This window comes from Uloborus diversus, chromosome 1 (genome assembly GCF_026930045.1).
Source record: "Uloborus diversus isolate 005 chromosome 1, Udiv.v.3.1, whole genome shotgun sequence".
Taxonomy (NCBI): Eukaryota; Metazoa; Arthropoda; class Arachnida; order Araneae; family Uloboridae; genus Uloborus; species Uloborus diversus.
In genome coordinates this window covers 124,038,815-124,058,619 of record NC_072731.1, presented here as the reverse complement: position 1 = coordinate 124,058,619, position 19,805 = coordinate 124,038,815, and the positions used below count along the sequence as shown (strand labels likewise).

General features: G+C 34.9%; 1 protein-coding gene across 1 annotated transcript in view; it reads right to left on the bottom strand.

Annotated features, from left to right (window-relative positions):
• Positions 1-638: 638 nt before the first annotated feature.
• The window catches only part of LOC129231790 (paramyosin-like), a 123,429-nt gene continuing 104,262 nt past the window's right edge, over positions 639-19,805 (bottom strand). The window contains exons 11-16 of the mRNA XM_054866168.1: positions 16,139-16,334; positions 9,882-10,010; positions 8,451-8,615; positions 7,390-7,596; positions 3,580-3,780; positions 639-2,053 (exon numbers count right to left, since the gene is read on the bottom strand). Coding sequence (XP_054722143.1) covers positions 1,850-2,053; positions 3,580-3,780; positions 7,390-7,596; positions 8,451-8,615; positions 9,882-10,010; positions 16,139-16,334 — 1,102 coding nt within the window. The 3' untranslated portion in view covers positions 639-1,849. The remainder of the gene's footprint in view (positions 2,054-3,579; positions 3,781-7,389; positions 7,597-8,450; positions 8,616-9,881; positions 10,011-16,138; positions 16,335-19,805) is intronic.

Here is a 19,805-nt window from a genome sequence, read left to right as displayed (position 1 = left end):
AATTAACAAATCATTATTTTAAAAATAACTTGTATTTTTTATATAGTTGTAATGCTAAGCATAATTCAAGTAATTTGGGGCTCCTTAGGAAGATGGGGCCCCAGGCCCAGACCTAGTTGGCCTGTGCCATAATCAGGCCCTGATTATACTACAGTAAAACCTGTAAAGTTGACCGTCTGTCTCAGTTGATCACCTTTGTCAGGTACATAATTAGTCCTATATCATATTATACCAACCTCTATAAGTTGGCCACTTGTCTAAGTTGAGCACTAAAATACGGCATCGCAAGTAGTCAACTTAGACAGGTTTCACTGTATTTGTAAAGTACACCTCCTCAAGATTGTTAGCATTCATCCTTGGACGAGTCCACTTAAAAACTGGTAGAAACCAAAAGCAATGGCGAAACTAGACTTTTCGACTCGATGCCAAAAGCATTTTAACTGAAAACAAGAGCCAAACTCCCCATTAATGATCGCATTGTATAAGACTTGATTTCCTGATGGCGTTTACTGCCCTCCCCATTTCTTGCGAGTTTGATGATTTTTACTCTTCTGCCGAGTGCCAACAGTGCACTGTAAAGTTGATATATTTAAAAACATATTTAACCCAAAATCAATGTGAAAATAAAAGACAGCCTCTATTTATTACCTCTTTATTCTCTTAAATCATTGCAATGAAAGACAAAGCGATTGGCGCATTTATTTTAGTGGCGTTAATTAGAAACGTCAACCAGTACAGAAGGACTTGGAAAGAGCCGTTTACAAGCATTAATTCAGTTACAGCAGAAAACAGCATACATAAAACAGCTGACATTAACATTGAGCTTAGTCGGATTCGCAAGCACATTATTAAGTGCGTTAAAGCTCCCGAAGCTGTTAAAAGATGATTCTTACCTGTACCTTTTGCAACGCATAGAATTTTCTAATGTCCTTCATGATTTCAATGCCCTTCTGATTATTATAAGGTATTCTTTTCTTTTAAAGACTATTGAAATAGGATTTTGTACTTCCGAAGCTCGATTGCAAAAGCAGCGACAATTTACATAGAGATCTGAATCCTAGTTGAGAATGATACGTTCAGAAAAGTAAACAAATGACGTGGATGAGAGTTCATTTTATTCCTCACTTTATTTTAGAAAAGAATGTAGTCTGTGGCCCTCTTCTCTTCAAAGCGATTGGCATTCTCTCACAAATGTTTGAGTCGAATCTTTATGCCCAGAACAATTTACTGAATGCCTGTAAAGGGAAAGAAAAAATGTTTGGACTGCCAACTTCGCTTTTAATTTTATTGTTGAATAGCTTCTTGAATGCATGGCATCATTGCTTCAATAATATATTGATTTGAAATTCCCACTTCTTTTCCGGTTCATAATTGTAAAGCTGGGCATTTGTATTTACAATAGTTCATTCTGCTTCAATTGAAACCGCTTATTACTTATATTCTAATAGTCTAACTGCTTCCAAGCAACTCTGAAATATAGTTAACTGCATGTTTTTGTATTTTCTACATAGGTTGGAATTTCGTCTGCCGTGTAGTTATATTTTATTGTAATATATTATACGGAATGTGTGTTCGTTGAAAATGCTGGTTTCAATAGCAAATAGTTAATTGTATTTCAATATTTTTGAAAAGTATCTACTTATAAATATTGGAAATGCTTAATTCCATTTACAATCGACTCTTTTGTCGCTGTCCGTCGTGGTATGTCTTCCGCAGTTGAAGAGGGCCATCAGACTGTCTTGGGGGTGCACAGAGGGACAGCTACATTGACACGAGGAATCACATAAAAGTAGTAAATGTGACAATGGATGGCAGTCGTGCTCCAGAGCACGTCTTCAGCTGATGTCACTTAGTAGTTGGCGGTGCTGCTGGAAGACTCTTCAGTGGTGGTCACGAAGACCTGCTTGACGGAAGCTGGCCCGGTCACGATGGTCCTGTGGCGGGAACGGATGAAGGACAGGTTGCTCTCTGCAGCATCTGCACGTTCCTCAGCGGCGTCAAGTTCGCGCTGGAAGCGTCGGACACGCGTCAGGCTCTGGGCAGTCATGCCCTCCTGTGTAAGAGAAGAAGGTATCAAACGTTGCATTAGATGGACGCGACCAGAGATAAAGGTTTAAATTTGGCCAGAACATATTTAACGTATCCAATAATCAACATCAGTAGAATCCCGATTATCCGTGGTTTTTCCACGTTCAAAAAAAAAAAAAAAAATAGCTATGATAAACCAAAAGAAATAGATGCAAAGATTTTATCTTAACAAGTGCAAAATCTATTTTTAGACACTCCTGTTTGTTTCTTCCCACTCCCTTCCATTCACATCAAACCTTCCAAAACCACCGATACCTAACTAGTTAAAACCTGATTTTTAGATCTACACTGCTCACTGCTTTAGATCTGCACTACTTCCACGCGTAAACGAGTGACCAGACCAGTTTTGTTTGAAAAAAAAAGTTCCCCTGCCCTATACGTTTTTGGTATTTTCTAGCTTGATCTGTTTGCTCAATTGCTCACCTATGTGTGTAATCCGTTTGCAATAATGAAAGATCCATTTTTAGCTTTTACATGCATTTTTACATATACCATTGTTATTGTTTTCTGCTATAGTTTAAATGTATGAGAATGTTATCGATTTTTTTTAGCTATTGCATACACTTGTCATTTTTTAACCTTTTGTGAATTATACGCGAAATTCGCTTATCCGCGGTTACCGTGCCACCCTATTCCGTGGATAATCGGGATTTACTGTATAAGATGGGCTAGGGCATGTTAAAAAGTACAGAAACTTGACTTCAACATTATTATTTCGAAACAATATGAAAGGAAAACGGTGTATTAGATGTTTTGGGATCAATTCCATGGTGACAGACGCATCAATTGTTGCACGAAGCACGCTGCAAAGGTTCCGAGTATTTTAGATCCTTGTTTCATTGCATGAACTTTATGAAGAACGTGAACTCTTGCTATGGATGAATCTCGTGAGATACTAAACTAAAAAATATTTATATATTGTTTCTGGAAATCTTAAAAAATTAGTTGCATTATCGGTTAGATACATAAGTAGAGTTCATGTATTTTATAAAGCTCTAATCTAACATACTCGGAATCTTTGCAGCATGCTTCGCACAATTGAAACGTCTGTAAAAAGGAAATTATTCTTTGGTGACCACATTATTACTTGGCAACAGCATATAAGAGAAACGTTAAATTGGAATTATATATATAAAAGTACAGGCTTACCTGCAATGTAAGATTTCGGTATTACAATTACTAGAATTTTACAAGTAGCACAAAACACATGGAAATCATGCAAGTAATGCAAATTCGAAATCGCTGATTAAAGTACATGTGAATGTCGTACAGCAAAGTTTATTTAAAAAAAAATATTATATGCAAATAGTTCTCCTTTTGTGATTAAACGTAAGTATGGAGAGTTTGTTAGAATTATTCTAGACAAAAAGCAAAGACTTGGCGGAGGAGAAACTTAATTTTGCATTCCTTTGCAAAAGATCCGGATGGCTTTGGGTTCGACAACCCAAATTAATTCCGTCATTGGATGAACGTTAGGAAAGATAGACTGACCTGTTCATTAAGTTGCCTCTTGTAGACTTTAACCTTCTCGGTAAGCTTCTCAACGGCATCGTTGAGCATGGTGATTGTCTTGTGGTCCTCCTCGGTCTGCAGGAGAAGCTCCTTGACGCGATGCTCCTTCTTGCGCATGATCTTTTGAGTCTCGGCATGGCGCTTCTTCTCTTCCTCCATTTCCAACTCCACATCTCGAATCTAGAAGAGCGTTAATCAACCATCATCAAATCGTTCACCCAATTGAAATATTTTCGAAAGAACTACGACTTTGTGTATTATTTCTTATAGCAAATATACTATTTTCCCTAGTAAGTTCGGTGCAAAACATTTTGGGAGATGACTATCTTCCGGGAGCAGGGCCACCGAGAGTCAAGGCTTGTCCCGTGTCGGTTTAATCACTGGTTTCCCCTTCCTTAATAAAACTTCTAAAATTTATATTGTTCCAATTCCAAAGCGGGCCTCCTCAAGGGCGGGCCCCTTGTTTTCGACTAAGCTGACAGGGCCTCTCGTCGGCCATGTCCGAAGGCACTTTTAAAGCCTCCTCCTGATGAGAATGAACATGAACTGCACTGACTCGAAGCAAGCTGGTTTTAATCTAAGCAACCTTCTTACCCCATTAACAATGATTGGTTCAAATCGCCCTTAAGTCACAAATCTTGCGCACCTTGACGGTACTACGTATGGGATGAGTTATTCACCGCACGTTTGCAGGGCCGACTCTAGTAGTTTTGCCGCCCCCCCCCCTCCATTGCTCTTTCTATAGTAAATTATTGAAATACAAATCGGTAATAAAGAAAGAAATAAAATCCTAACTTATATCACAGCCTTAACACTCTTTTCCGGGATCAAATACTCCAGTTAGACTAGTACATTAAAAGTAATCCTTTAACTTTTCTCCCATTTGTAGTTTGAAACTAAATAAATAAAAACCTACCATTTTTAAAATCAAGGGCGGAACAGGTTTGGAATCTCTGAACAAGAAACACGAAGGGACCGCAAACATGCTCGAGCGTGAAGAGCGGAAACACGACGACCTAATTCGCGCACACGTATTAAGAGCCATTATTTTGAAGTTCAGACAAGGTGTGGCAGTGACCATTTTTGATTTTTATAATTTTTTTATATGTCAAAGTAGGTCATGAGAAGTGAACATTCTGAAATTTTTAGCATTCCAAAAATTTTTTTTCGCTCGTTAAAAATTCCCAAAGTTTGACGTTTTGCAGCGCTTTTTAGAAAAATTATAAAAGTCGCGTTTCAGTGAGCTTTAGCTCTTTACAGAAACACCACCCCACGGTTATGTTTATATTTATTGGTTGTAATGTATCTAGTGATGATGACTTCATAGTTATTTTGGTTGGGGGTTGATGCTTTCTTCAGATAAGGGGTCGCAAAGTATGGATTCTATCCGTTTTCGCGCAAGTTGAACCTGCGTTATTTCCCCCAAAAAGCCACCCCCCGAAAAAAATGTAACATATACTGAAAGTTTATACTATGAACAGAGTAAATGGCACAAAATTTGTTTGAGGTTTAATTTTTTTTAGGAGAAAAATACCCTGATATTTTTCAAATTATCAAAAATTGTGCTTTTTTGATCGCAATTAACTCAAAACAGCATCACTAGGAAAAAAAACCTTTTATATACTATGGTACCTGGCTATGTGTAAAACATCATGAAGAAGAAAGCAGCATGGGATCTCTTCTTGTTTTCCAGAAAATAATTTTTTTTGTAGCTCATTTTATGCGTTTTCTCGTACGTAAAACGTGTGTCCAGTATGCAGATTAGATCTTCTAAAACTTTAAGGATGTAGCAAAAATGTATATATGTGTGTATAGAGAAAGAAAAAGACTAGTAATACTTTATTTTTCTGATTTTTACAAATTGATGGTATTTTAATTGCAGGTAATTCAGGAAACGATAAATCCATATCATATATATATATGTATATATATATATATATATATATATATATATATAAATATCATGAACAATATCTGCTTCACTTTCCTCTAAATGTCTATTTTCTATGTCAGCTTCAAATACCTCTAAAAGGCTGTCAGTTCTTGATAAATCAGTATTATTCGCTTTTTCTTGCTTGGGATATCAGCTAAAAACAGTTTGAATTTGACTTTTTGTCAGATATTCGTTCGGTTGGGATATTTTTATGTCTTCAATCATCTCTGTTCTCATTGCATGTTCTAATTGGTCGGACGTCTGTTTTCTGCCGGTTTTTTACCATAAAGGAACTTTTCATAAAGAAATTCTATTTGTTTCAATGAAAATTGTGTACTTTTACGAGTTGGGAGAGCCCACCCCTCACATGAGATTTCCAAAATGTTTTCTTCTTTGTTTTCTCTTTTGTTGCAGAACATGCAATGAGAATAGAGATGATTGAAGACATAAAAATATTCCAACCGAACGAATATCTGATAAAAAGTCAAATTGAAGCTGCTTTTAACCGATGTACAAAGGAAAAAAAAAGCGGATAATACTGATTTATCAAGAACCGACAGTCTTTTAGAGGTATTTGAAGATTACATAGAAAAAAGGCATTTAGAGGAAAGTGAAACAGATATTGTTCATGATATTTCTTCCATTGCTACGGACATAAATAAGAAAGAATTATTTTGGGATTGATACGATAAATCTATATATATATATATATATATATATATATATATATATATATATATATATATATATATATATATATATATATATATATATATATATGATATCGATTTATCGTTTTCTGAATTACCTGCAATTAAAATAACATCAATTTGTAAAAATCAGAAAAATAAAGTATTACTAGTCTTTTTCTTTCTCTATGCACACATATATACATTCTTGCTACATCCTTAAAGTTTTAGAAGATCTAATCTGCATACTGGACACACGTTTTACGTACGAGAAAATGCATAAAATGTGCTACAAAAAAAATTATTTTCTGGAAAACAAGAAGAGGTCCCATGCTGCTTTCTTTTTCATGATGTTTTACACATAGCCAGGTACCATAATATATAAAAGGTTTTTTTCCTAGTGATGCTGTTTTGAGTTAATTGTGATCAAAAAAGCACAATTTTTGATAATTTGAAAAATATCAGGGCATTTTTCTCCTAAAAAAATTAAACCTCAAACAAATTTTGTGTCATTTACTCTCTTCATAGTATAAACTTTCAGTATATGTTACATTTTTTTCGGGGGGTGGCTTTTTGGGGGAAATAACGCAGGTTCAACTTGCGCGAAAACGGATAAAATCCATACTTTGCGACCCCTTATCTGAAGAAAGCAACAACCCCCAACCAAAATCACTATGAAGTCGTCATCACTAGATACAGTACAACCAATAAATATAAACATAACCGTGGGGTGGTGTTTCTGTAAAGAGCTAAAGCGCACTGAAATGCGACTTTTAGAATTTTTCTAAAAAGCGCTGCAAAACGTCAAACTTTGGGAATTTTTAACGAGCGAAAAAAATTTTTTGGAAAACTAAAAATTTCAGAATGTTTACTTCTTATGGCCTACTTTGAGATATAAAAAAATTAGGAAAATCAAAAATGGTCACTGCCAAAATTTCCGCTTTTTGTCTGAATTTCAAAATAATGGCTCTTAACTACTTATAAAAAAAAGGCATTATTGGTACCACTATAAATATGTGATGCACTATGTATCTCAAGAAAGAAGGCTTTATAAGTCTTTTTAGGGGGGGGGGCTAATGAGCTTTCAAGGGGAGCTTAGCCCCCTTAACGCCGCCCATGGATATTGTATGATCAGTTGAGAAGAAATTGTTGCATCGCATTACTCACCCTGGACTCGAGCTTGCTGACAACGCGCCTTCCTCCTGCAAGAGCGTTGGTCTCGACCTCCTCGATTCTGACTTGCAGGGTGCGCACTTCCGTCTCCAGGGACTTCTTGATGGACTCGATCTTGATGTAGCGCTCCTGCTCCTCTATCAGCAAGTCTTTGGTGGATTTCAGCTCCACGATCACACGGTTGTAACGTTCATCGGAAACCTGTAATAAGATTTCGACATTACTACTTATTTATTGCTACGCATTGCCTTCGTTTGAAATTTTTAGGGATGAGATTTTTCTTTTATCTTAGTTTCAGACTTTTTTTGAAAATTTTGAGAACATATCAGATTTTTAGCCACATAAAGTTTTTTAACTTTAACCCAAGTGTTCCCGTTTTGTAAGCATCAAATCACACAAAACGCGTTAAGTTCAGCCCAACATGTTCAGAGTTTCATGATTATACTCTGCATTTCGCCAATCTTAAGTTATGCCAGTTTCTTGAAAAGAATCTTCATTTAGCTATTGGTATTTTCGCGGAATGAAGATGTAAAACAAGAATTTGTCGAGATAAAATTATTTTAATTAACAATAATTTATCCCGTCAGAAACAATCTGCGTCATTAATTTTATTTTTAACAAGTATACTTGAATATTATGTTTTAAAAACTTGCTTTTCAAAATATACAGTAGGAGCTAAGTTTAGTTATCGTTGCTATTCCCATGTTATGAATTATTTGACTAACAAATTTTCAGTGAATGTAATTAAATCGGCAATTGTTGAAAGATCAAAAATACGTATATACGTATCGTAACTTTCTTAATTTAAGCCTTCTTTTCCTCACTTTTATTAATATTTTGTGATGAAAGGGGCTGAATGAAGTTTGTCTAGATTCCATTTACACAATTTTGTGCAAACAGAATCGAAAAATAAGCCGTTAAAGGATATTTAACTTTTCTTTAAAAAAAAATATTATGCTTTCCAAATCAGTAAAAAAAAAAAAAAAAAAAAAAAAAAACATCCAACCAATTACAGCATTCATCAAATACAATTATGTTTTGGTTTCGGCTCTTACCCTCAATTCCTTGGAAATCTCTTCGTAGTCGTTATGCAAGGACAAGTATTCATTCTCCAGCTTGCCTTTGGCTGAGGTGAGGTTCACATTCAGGGTGGTGAGTTCAGTAATTTTGCTGTGTGCCTCATCTAGGACCTGCTCCACTGACCGCTTGGCCCTCAGAGTCTGTAAATAAGTTACCGCATAATTAGTCCCACTGTTCTGTTCAAGCTAGAGCATCCAGTTATGCTAGTGAAAAGGTTTTCGTTTGGAAATGCAATGCTATTTATCTTGTTTGAAGTAACAAGAAACCTTAAAATTCAAGCATAAATTTGACTTTTCTTTGAACTATTAAAAACATTTTAATATTACCGTCTACGGTAAAAACTCAAAATGTTTATCTAAAAAACTAATAACACTGAAACAAAGTTTTTAACTTCAAAAAATCGAGACAGTTGCAGAAACCCTGAATCTAATTTTAGTCTTCTGATTTCAGAAATAGAAAATAATAATAATTATGGTAAAAATAAAATTACTATTTCCGCAGACTTAACATTGATGTAAGTTAGAGATTGATTGATAAAATCAATGTGAAATAAGTCAACTCAAGGAGCAAATGATTATTGAGAGGGAATAGTTTTTGTTTCATTACATGGTTTTAATAGCCATGGAATGAAAATGAAAAGGTATCGACAAAGTAGACATTGATAGTACGAAAGACGTAAGATTCAAACAAATAGACAGACGCGGCCAAGTTCTAATAGTAATAGATAATGTTTGGTTATTCCTGATATGAAATAGTTGTCAAATGTGTACGTGGCCTGGGTGAAATAATGGTTGAGTATCATTTGTTTACACCGTAAGTGTACTGCAGTTTCTAGCCATACCAATACCAGAGGTGCTCACAGGGGGGGGGGAGGCCATGGTGCTGTCTGTGACAGTGAAACTGTTGGATGGTACAGCATTGCTCTTGGGGTGATGAGCACCTATGCAATGACAAAAAGGTTGCAACTGAGCCTCTTAAAGGGCACTTTCATCGATTGTAATAACTCAAGGGGGTCCCTACAAATGGGTCGAGCTTAAAATCTTTAACTCGAGCCCTAGTCTTCACAATAGTCAAAGGTTATAATGCTGATTTCTGCTCTTTAGTACTAAAAACGGGCAAAATAAATTTTTTTTGTCGGTCTCGCTTTTCGGAAACGTCTCTCTCGGTTGGAATAAGCATTTATTCTAGCTTGTATGTTCTATAAGTAAAGTGACGTATATCGTATAGAGCCCGTTCACTTTAACCGAAAAGCGAAAAGCTGACTGATAGCAGGTGCCCCGCAATCGGGATAAGAAATTTCTCTAACGTAAAAGGAAAACCAGTGGATCATTCCAGTAATCAGCCAGATAATTGAATTTCCTTTGTAAACACGCTCGTAGAGGGATGCAGTATGAAAAACCACCTACCTGTTCCATAGTCACTCTGATTTCTTCCAATTCAGCAGTCAGGGATTGACATCTTCGCTGGGAAATGCCCAGTTGATCGATAGTCTGCTGAAGTTGGCGGCTTACTTCATCGTAGTGGGATTGCAATTCCTGTAATATCAGAATCAGTAAGTTACTATAGAGCAAATTTGGTAGAAGCTACTCGTTTGGTTCTTTTTACATGATTCAAGTCAGTTATTTCGTAGTGTGGTATTAAGTTTCTTAAATTATAAGGTTGCTAACCGTTACTTATCACTATTCACAAAAGTTAATTTTTCAGAAATAAATAAAAACCAGCAGACCCCAAAACACAACTTTTGACAAATATGGAAGGAAAATTAAGGAAAATCAGCTCTTTCTAAATGATATTTTATTCATGACATTATGCACATTATCCGTACGTATTACAGCAGTTTTTATACACTTCAACCTCAACTCAAAACGGTTTTTTTTTCCCGCAAATACAGCGCTTTGAAAGTTTAAATGATTGAATGGAAGCAATATCTAGAAAACATTGATTTTTGAAAATGTAGTTATCAGTACATTCAATCTTTTTAGAACAAAAAGCTTACGTTCGACGAGAACGACCGGTAGCGACCGGTTAGTTAATCACGTGCTCCAATCAACTGCTTAGAATGGTAACCGCGGCGGTAACCAAATTGATCATTACTTACCGGTCGACCGGTGAGGTTCGTCGAACGCAAGGAAAAAATATTATTTTAACTGTTTTTTAGGTTCTCCTTCCTCCTTGACCGTCTCCATCCAAAATTACCTATTGGCTCTGCTTCTGAATCTGGAAACCATAGATACGATTTGAAAGTTTTAAAATTTGTTAAAGTGGGCCGTGGTAGCCCGATCGGTAGAGTGTCGGATTCGGGGCCGGAGGGTCCTGAGTTCGAACCTCGATGGTCGAAGACCCACCGTCGTCATTAAAGAGGACTGGGCGACGTTAAATATGCTCGTGGTCTCAATGTCCTCCAAGTGAAACGATACCTCTGGGGTGCTAGCACCAGGTAGCTATTAGCTCCTGGACTAGTTCTAAACTCTCATTAACTGTTCGATACGGAGATGGTGCTGTCATCTATCGGTATATAAAATAATGGAGGCAAGGCACTTAGTATGCAGTCCTCGACATAAATACAGTTGTAGTCAGTTGTGACTCTGAATAGGAATAGGAATTTGTTAAAGTGAGTGTGATTGCTTTTTTGTCGTGAAGAAATGAAGTTAATGTTATTTAAACGTTAAAGTTTGTTTGTTTTGAGATATTTCTTGTATATGAGTGGATTTTATTAACGTAACCATCAAAATGCTGATTTATGGTATTCAGTTGAAGAAGACATTTATTAGGTATCGTCTTATCAACCTCAAATTGGTGTCTTAGCTGCAGGCCACTAAAGATTCCCGGGGCCGTGGTAGCCTGATCGGTAGGGCATTGGACTCGGGGCCGGAGGGGCTCGGGTTCGATCCCCGCTGGTCGAAGACCCACCGTCGTCATTAAAGGGGACTGGGCGACGTTAAATATGCTCGTGGTCTCAATGTCCTCCAAGTGAAACGATACCTCTGGGGGTGCTAGTACCAGGTAGCTATTAGCTCTTGGACTAGTTCTAAATTCTCATTAACTGTTCGATCCGGTGATGGTGCTGCCATCTATCGGTATACAAAATAATGGAGGCAAGGCACATAGTATGCAGATCCCTCGACATAATACAGTTGTAGTCCGTTGTGACTCTTGAATAGAAATAGAATAGAAGATTCCCAGAAGGTTATTAGTTTCAATCGGATTACGAAGTAAGTACCGATATTTAGACGTTGAATAGCAATTTTTGTGTTAAGAATAACATTTTTGCCAAACTTTTATAAATTTGATCTTATCATAAAATTGGGATTTGCTTTTATTTTACCTTCGTGTTATATGTTTGTTGATTTATTTGTAAGTTTTTGTAACACTGATTAGGTACATGAAAATGCTAACCTCGTCTGAAATAAAGTATGGAGAATGATTCGATAAAAGAATTGGTTTGTTTAAATGATCTCTCTCTTTCTACCCCCCCCCCCCCTCCTTTTTTTTTATGTCTGTCGCAATTGCTCTAGAGTTTTTGTGGTCGCCAATTCGAGATATGAAAATTGCGCTATGTTGATCATTCGAATGAAAACCTTTTTCAATGAACCACTATCAATTATATTGTCGTGATGGCACAACAAAAGAAATGATGTCATCTGGAAGGCTGTTTAATATACAATAATCTCAAATTTTTACCGAATAATTGTTAAATATGAAGGAACATTGTCTGTTTTAGAGCGAAAATTGGGTGCATCAAACAGAAAAAATAACGGAGAATAGGAGAAAAAGTCAACAATAGGACAAGATAAATTTCGCAGTTGAAAATACTTTGGGGGGAGGGTAGGAGAAAAAGCTAACAACGTCTGTCAAGTGCATACTGTAAAACTAAAAGCAAAAATGAAATATGAAATATTGTATTTTTGATTCATTTTAGTAGACGTTATGTTTTTTTTTTTAATTAAAACATAGTTACAGCCTTCTTTATACGTCCAAGCAAAAATACAAGCAAGTTTAGAACGAGTTGTTTTTTTTTTTGATAACTGCAGGCATTTTTATAATCGTTTCTGAATCGAAAATATTTGCCACTTCAATTAGAAAAAAAAAGCGGGGGGGGGGGGGGGGAGAACATGTTTGAGCTTTGTGCACTGCACTTTAAACATATACTTCGCATAATTGATATAAAGCACACCAAGTCTTCCACTGATCATTGAAAATTGCTTTTTTACTTTCTAATGTCGTAGCTGTAAATTATTTTTCAACTCTATGGTTCACAAATTTCGTAGGGGGAACTGTATAACTGGGTAACAACAATTCAGTTGTTTCAAAGAAACATTAATGATTTCCACGTTTTTTGGAGAACATAAAGACTTCCAGGGCTGAACTGTAGTTGGGGGCAAACCTAACCTGGCAGCATCGTAATGCTGTGCTGTGTCGCTGCCAGGTGAAGTTGATCCCAACTATAGACATGTTGATTTGCCTAGTTGTTGCTTCAATCTTGCAGTTCTTGTATGTTTAGGAACTGGATATGTAAACTTGCCTAGTTATGGAATGATTTTTGAAGTGATAACTTCTTATGGGAGGGTAAACCGATTTGTGACATAACGCGTAACGCCGCAACTCTCGTCCGGCATTCCTTTCGTTCGCGCGTACGACAGAAGCGCGCATGCTCGGCGAAATTCTGTTTTTGTACTCTTTGGGTCAGCTTTAAGCGTTAAGTGATAGTATAAAAAGTAATAAAAAAACTAACAAAAGATGGATTATTCTCGCAACATAACGCAATCTCCTAACGAAAGGTGAGTTTAAAAATACAATATAATACCAATAACATTGTAAACAGTATATATTCAAAACAGCATTTAATCTTTAAAATTTATTTTCAAAACAAAAACATTTTTGCGATTAATTATACTAAAAATATCTCGCTTCATTTAGGGTTTTGAACTGTGAAAAGGTGTGCATAATTAGAACAAACTACCGTATTACCCCGCATTTGCCGGCATGCCGCAAAATATGAGGGTCACCAGATTCTCAACAACCCTTTCCTAGTCCTTTCCGGCATGCCAGAAAAAACAAGGTAAAAAAATCATATAACTGTTTAATACTATAACAAATATATATTCAACTTTATTTTTAAAATAATCTAAGTTCTATACTGGTGTGCTAAGCACATGAGTATAATTCGTATCTACACTTTTTATCCAAATTATTGTCACTAGGTGATTCTTTGTAACATATTCTACCTAAATACATTGTTTTATGAATATTTGTGAATGGGAAATATTAAAATAAAATTCCTGAATAAGTGGTATCTAAATAAAATACATGGAGGCATAAAAATTTAAAAAGTGATTTCAGATTTCTCATTTTGAGCTCAGCTGCAGATTCCATTTTTGTGCTTAGCCCAGCAGTACAGATAAGTTTATTAGTATTAAGGGGGTCCGGGACACAAAAATCGTCAAATTTTGCAATTTTTTTTTATCATGTAAAAAATTACTCCGTGTTTTTCTGCTTAAGAGGAGGTTTGAATCTTGTTTCTATCTTAAATAGAACGAAAGATATAATTATTTTTGTTGCATGCATCTAACGAATGTGTACTTAACTTTAAAACTTTAAACGCGTTTTTCTCCATGCTGCAATTTTTCCCGATTTCTTGCATTCAAACTCTTATAAGTCAGGAACCGATAAAGATAAAGTAATGAAACTTGGAGCATATCTTTTTCAAACAGTTTACTTTAAATTTTATTCGTCGAATTTGAAAAAAACGTTTACTGCAAAAATTACGATTAAAAAAAAAAAAGTATCTTCGAATTTTTCGAAATTTTTCTTCAAATATTGTTTATTTTTTATTGAATCAATATTTTTAAAATCGCCGAATAAAAATTAAAGCTTAGATATTTGTGCGTAATTCATTGAAAAAAATTGAAAATTGTTTAAGAATATTTTGAGTTATAGCAATTTAAAGCAACCCCATTTTTTATTAAAAAAAACTAATAAAATTTAAATAAAATTTCTTTTTTTCATATTTATGTTATGATTTTGCTTATTAAATAAATGGTGAATCAGTGCAAAAAATTTCAAAACTCTAAAGTATATAATAAAAAAAATTTCAAAATGTGTCCCGGACCCCCTTAATAAACAGTTGAATTTTGTACAAATATTTATTAACTATAGTAAGATAACGCATCATCAAACTACCACGAATTTTTTTCATCTCGACAACCTGAAATTTATTGGTTCGTTTTTGAAAAGGAGATTACTTTGGGAATTTATTATTATTTTTCCTTGTAGAGTTTGCTTTGCGGTTGAAACAGAAGGGAAAATTTACTTTTGTGTGATTTCAAAATAAACCTTGAATTATTCTTCATGACATAAGGCTGGTCAACTTCGCTTTTTTTCCGGCATGTCGGCTAATGCGAGGTAATACGGTACATCCCAGCAGACTTCGCAACGCGAGGGTAGGGGATGGCCGGAAAAACAAAAATAATAAATAAACATTTAATTTATTCATCACAGAGTAAAATCTAAAATGTTTCGTAAGATTGAGTGTTGTTTCTGATAAACGAAATATTTAGAAACGACTCGTCATTTAATCTATTAACGATATTGGTGAAATGTGTATAGTGGAATGTCTCAATGAAGCAAAGCAACAAATTATTATTGCTAACATATATATATATCCAAACAAAAATATTTCAAGTATTATTCAATTTATTCATAAACAGCTTTTAAATAAGAAGCTTCTGCTTTAGTTAATGAAGATTATTATACAATTCCTTTAATTTAAACCGGAGATTTTAATGTTAATTTTGCTTCTGACCGAGCTAAAATTCTGACCGAGCTGACCGTTTCGACAATCCAAATTACAAATACAAATGATTAATAAGCCTGAAGAAGCCACTACAAGTCACGGAACTGTATTTTATGCAGTCTTTGCAAGATTTTTGGATAACACACAATGCAAAAATTTCGTTGCTTATAGCTACCATAAACTAATTGTTACTTTCATAGGATTAAATAATAATAATAATTTAATCCTATGAAAGTTATCACTTCTGCCGAGCATCCCATGAAGCACATTTTTTACCCCTTCTCTACAACAATTAACTAGATATTGTATGTTGTGGAACCAATATAATGGAATCGATTTTTGCAATTGCCTACATTTTAATGAATTTGTTGATATCTAATTGTTGTACTCAACGGACGATGTGATGCACTGAGAAGTAAAAGGGATGTAAGTGCCAAAATTAAAATTTCGGAGATAACTAATACAAATGGTAGGATGTCCTCTTCTCTGTTTTGGTGCAAGAGATATTACTATTAAACCTGGTAGCTGCTGTACAACATGAATTAGATGTTTTTTTTTTTTTTTTTTTTTTTTTTTTTTTTTTTTTAATGAAAGCTTACCAAGAACCTTTTTTTTAAACGTGTTTTACTTAAAACTTTAAGTCGTCCCACTTACATTCTTTTGCTTCTCACCGCATCATATGTCCGTTTAATAAGCATATGACGCAGGTGTCCAATCAACTTTCCGGCTTCGCCTGTCTCGGCTCCTAATTCGATGTTAGGAAATGGACATCTAAATAATTACTCCTTATAAATGATTAATTTTCTTATTTATCGAAATTCTTTTTAAATTTATTTCTAACCCATGGAGATTGTAAGGACGGGATTTTACCGTGATCTTGGTGGACTGTATTTTGATGGTCTTCTGCATATCGATGTTTTGCTTGTTAGACATGTCCAAGGACATTTCCAGCTCCGTGATCTGGACCTGCATCTTCTTCTTGATGCGGGCGACCTCTGTCTTGACTTTAGCCTCGGCTTCGGCCAAGCGCTGGCTCAGTTGGTCCATCTCGATAGCCATCTGCTTCCTGAATGAACGAAATGAATGTTTACATGAGTATATAGCTTTGTCATTTGTCTTTATCAACCACGCATTGATAGTTGTTGATTTAGATTCAGAAGAGCACTTGTATTGGTTTTTAATGGTACAACTACAAAATATCAGACCATCAAATAATTATAAAAATAAACCATAAGGGATAAAATTATGAAATTTCTGCATTAAGATAATTAAATTAACCTGCATTTGTACTAGTATTTATTAAAATCGCTTTTATTCAGATACACTTAATCATTTAATATTTTAAACTTTACACTCGAAGTTTGTTAACGAATACTAAGACTTTGTTTTCGTTGTTTTCATGCAACATTTCTGCCACATTTAATATTTTTGAAAATGTATGAAGAAGTGATATGACTTAGCATAGTTGTAAAGAAAATAACCAGTAAGGGGCTGTCCATAACTTTTTTTTCAACTTTTAGACCCCCTCCCCCTTTTGTTACAAATTGCCAGTTTTCAGTCCCTCCTTGTCACGTGTCACGCTATTTTTCATTAACATTCCTATAAAAATGCGTGATGTCACACTTCTTGTTAACCCCTCTCTCTTCCTTCACAAACTGTCAAAGGTTCACAAACTCCCTCCCTCCTCAAAGCATGATGTCATTTGTGGACAGCTCCTATGAAGCACATAGAATCTTATAGGAAAAAATTTTCTGATTTTTAAGTAAGACAAACAATTTTACCAAAGTAAGTACAATAAAATTATTTATATGAATATCAATGAAAAATGTACATGATTAGATAACAATCTAAAAACCAATAGTCTTTTTGGGTTTAGTTTCTTTGCATGTAAAGTCTCTTGGCTCCTTTCAGAAGTTTTTTTTTTTTAAACCAACTTCATAGTTAAAAAAAAAAAAAAATTCATTGACAAAACAAAATAGGAATACACCTGTCTGAACCAGGGGCGACATTTCAGCGTTTCATTGGGGGGGGGGGGGGGGGGGTCGAGTTTCTAAAGTATGTAGTACCACAGTGCGGGTACCAAACACACCTTAGCTAACAGAAAGTGGTCATAAAATCGATTTCATATGAATAAAAAATAGTGTTTAGAAACAATTAAAATTTTTATTCATTTTCTAATAAGTTATCATACAAAACATCTCGATACTAAAGTTTTATACCTTTTGGAAAAAAATTTAATGCATGAATTTTGGAATTCGGAAGATCAGGGAAGCGTGTTATTAATATATCAGTGCCCAGTGTCATGTTGTTTTGCCAGTACAGCTAAATAGAAAAGTTTTTTTCCCCCATTGTGCTTCGAAAATAATTCCTTAACCTCCTAAGACATAAAAAAAAATCTTTCTCTACTAACTGAGTTGATTGGAATAGTTAAAAAATAATGCAAGTAACAAAGTTATGTATGAAAACACTTTTTATATTTTGCTCTTCAAAATCACCCAGGCAACTTCAAAAATTGTGAGGGGGCTCAATTTTTTATCATTGAATAATCTAGTCTCGTCCGGCGCTCCTCAGCTTCAATAAGATGTCATCTGCCTCCAGCTCTGTTATTCACTATTCCAGACTGATGAGTCCATAACAAAGACGAAACTGCAGTCACTGGATGTGATAACCGGTCTGTCAAAATATTGCCGGACAAATACGGCAACAAAATATAACATACATATAACATAAACATACGGCTTACAAATATATTATAAATATTGTAATTTTTCTTGCCTCATGCTAAAAATTTTACTCATAATTAAAACATTTCATTTTTCGTTTTCAAAATCCAATCCAGATAATATAGAGCCTACCATATAGAAAAAAAATTATCATCAAATCTTGTGGTTAATTTCATTCGAAACTGAATCTATTACTTCATACAAAATATTAAAAAATCAATGTTTAACTTCACTTCATCATGTGGATTTTTTTTTTTTTTTTTTGAGCAATCACGATTGCTTATTGTTCTCACTTGACTGTTTTGATGTGCTATCATTTTATTTTCTCACCAGCACCCCTCTGCAGCATCACCGGTCGACCGGCTCCTCGCGATGCTGCTCCTATGAAAACCTGCGAAAACCGCCTTCAGGTTGCATCCATATCCTACACACACGCGCATACATACACAACTACACACACAGACATATACACTCACACATACACAAACGCATACTCACCACGCATACATACAGACACCTACACATACACAAATAAATACACACACACAACTACCCACACATTCATGTCAGCACACAGACACAAACACATATGCCTACACACATACACGCATATCCCGCCCCCACGCACAAACGTTCATACATACAACTACCAACACTCATGCCTGCACATAGACACAAACACACATGCCTACACACACACACACATACCCCTTACACACAAAGACCCCCCCCCCACCACACACAAACACACACGCCTACATACACACACACTCGTGATTTCGAAAAACATAATTTGAATTCAAGATTGCAAAATTCAAATTAACTTTTTTTTTTCTCATTTTTTAAAAAAATTGGCTTGGAGGAAGAATTTTTTTTGAAAAGTTTCACGCTTGAGTGAAATATACATCTATGTAAAATATATTTTCAGTTTCAATTGAAGATTGAACTGTGGTAGTTTGGTGCACAGATCAATTGTAGATTGAACTGGTGGTTTGAATAGTCCGAAAATTAAGAGTAGCGGATTGAAGATGTTTTGATAGAGTAAAGCATTTTTCAAAAACTTTCCTCAATACAAACAAATTGAATAAAAATTGAAACGAAGTCATACATGCTAAATGGCATGATCTTTTTCACCATTGAAAGAATTGTTTTGCAATAATTCTTCCAGTTGTCAAATCACTGCTTTGAAGTTATAGAGAAATGTTTTTATGGTTCTAACTCTTGAAGACCATCTTGTGTCACTCCGAGATTGCTTAATTATATAGCTCCATAAAAGGTACTTGTTGATATGTTTTTTTTTTTTAATTCAATAATCACATGCATTTTTAAGAAGTTTCTATGAAAGCATATAATGCATTGATCAGCTGAAACGTGTTTCTAGCAGAAGAAAGCGAAGAACACTCATTAAATAAATATGCATTTAAAAAATGAGCTTAAAAGTGAATGTGAAATATCAAGGAATTTTCTTGTGAAAACCATGCAGCCACACCACTTTGCACGGGGCCTCTCATATTTTAACATATCATCGTTACACTGGGCACACAAGTATGAAATATTTAGCCTATATGAGGAAATGTATTCTTTAGTTAAACTTAACCGTCGTTCTCTATCAGTTTTCTATGTTCTGAAAAGGCCGGAAAATATTTCATGATTTTCTAAGTTATTATCCAAGTAACGAAAAACACTTTTTCTAGTCTGGGAATATGTCGAGTTTCATCAACTAGTTACTGAGAACCAGCGAGATTTTTTTTAATGAACATTGATTCCCAACTAACATAAATTGAATTCATCCATTTTCTATCATTCTGCTCAAA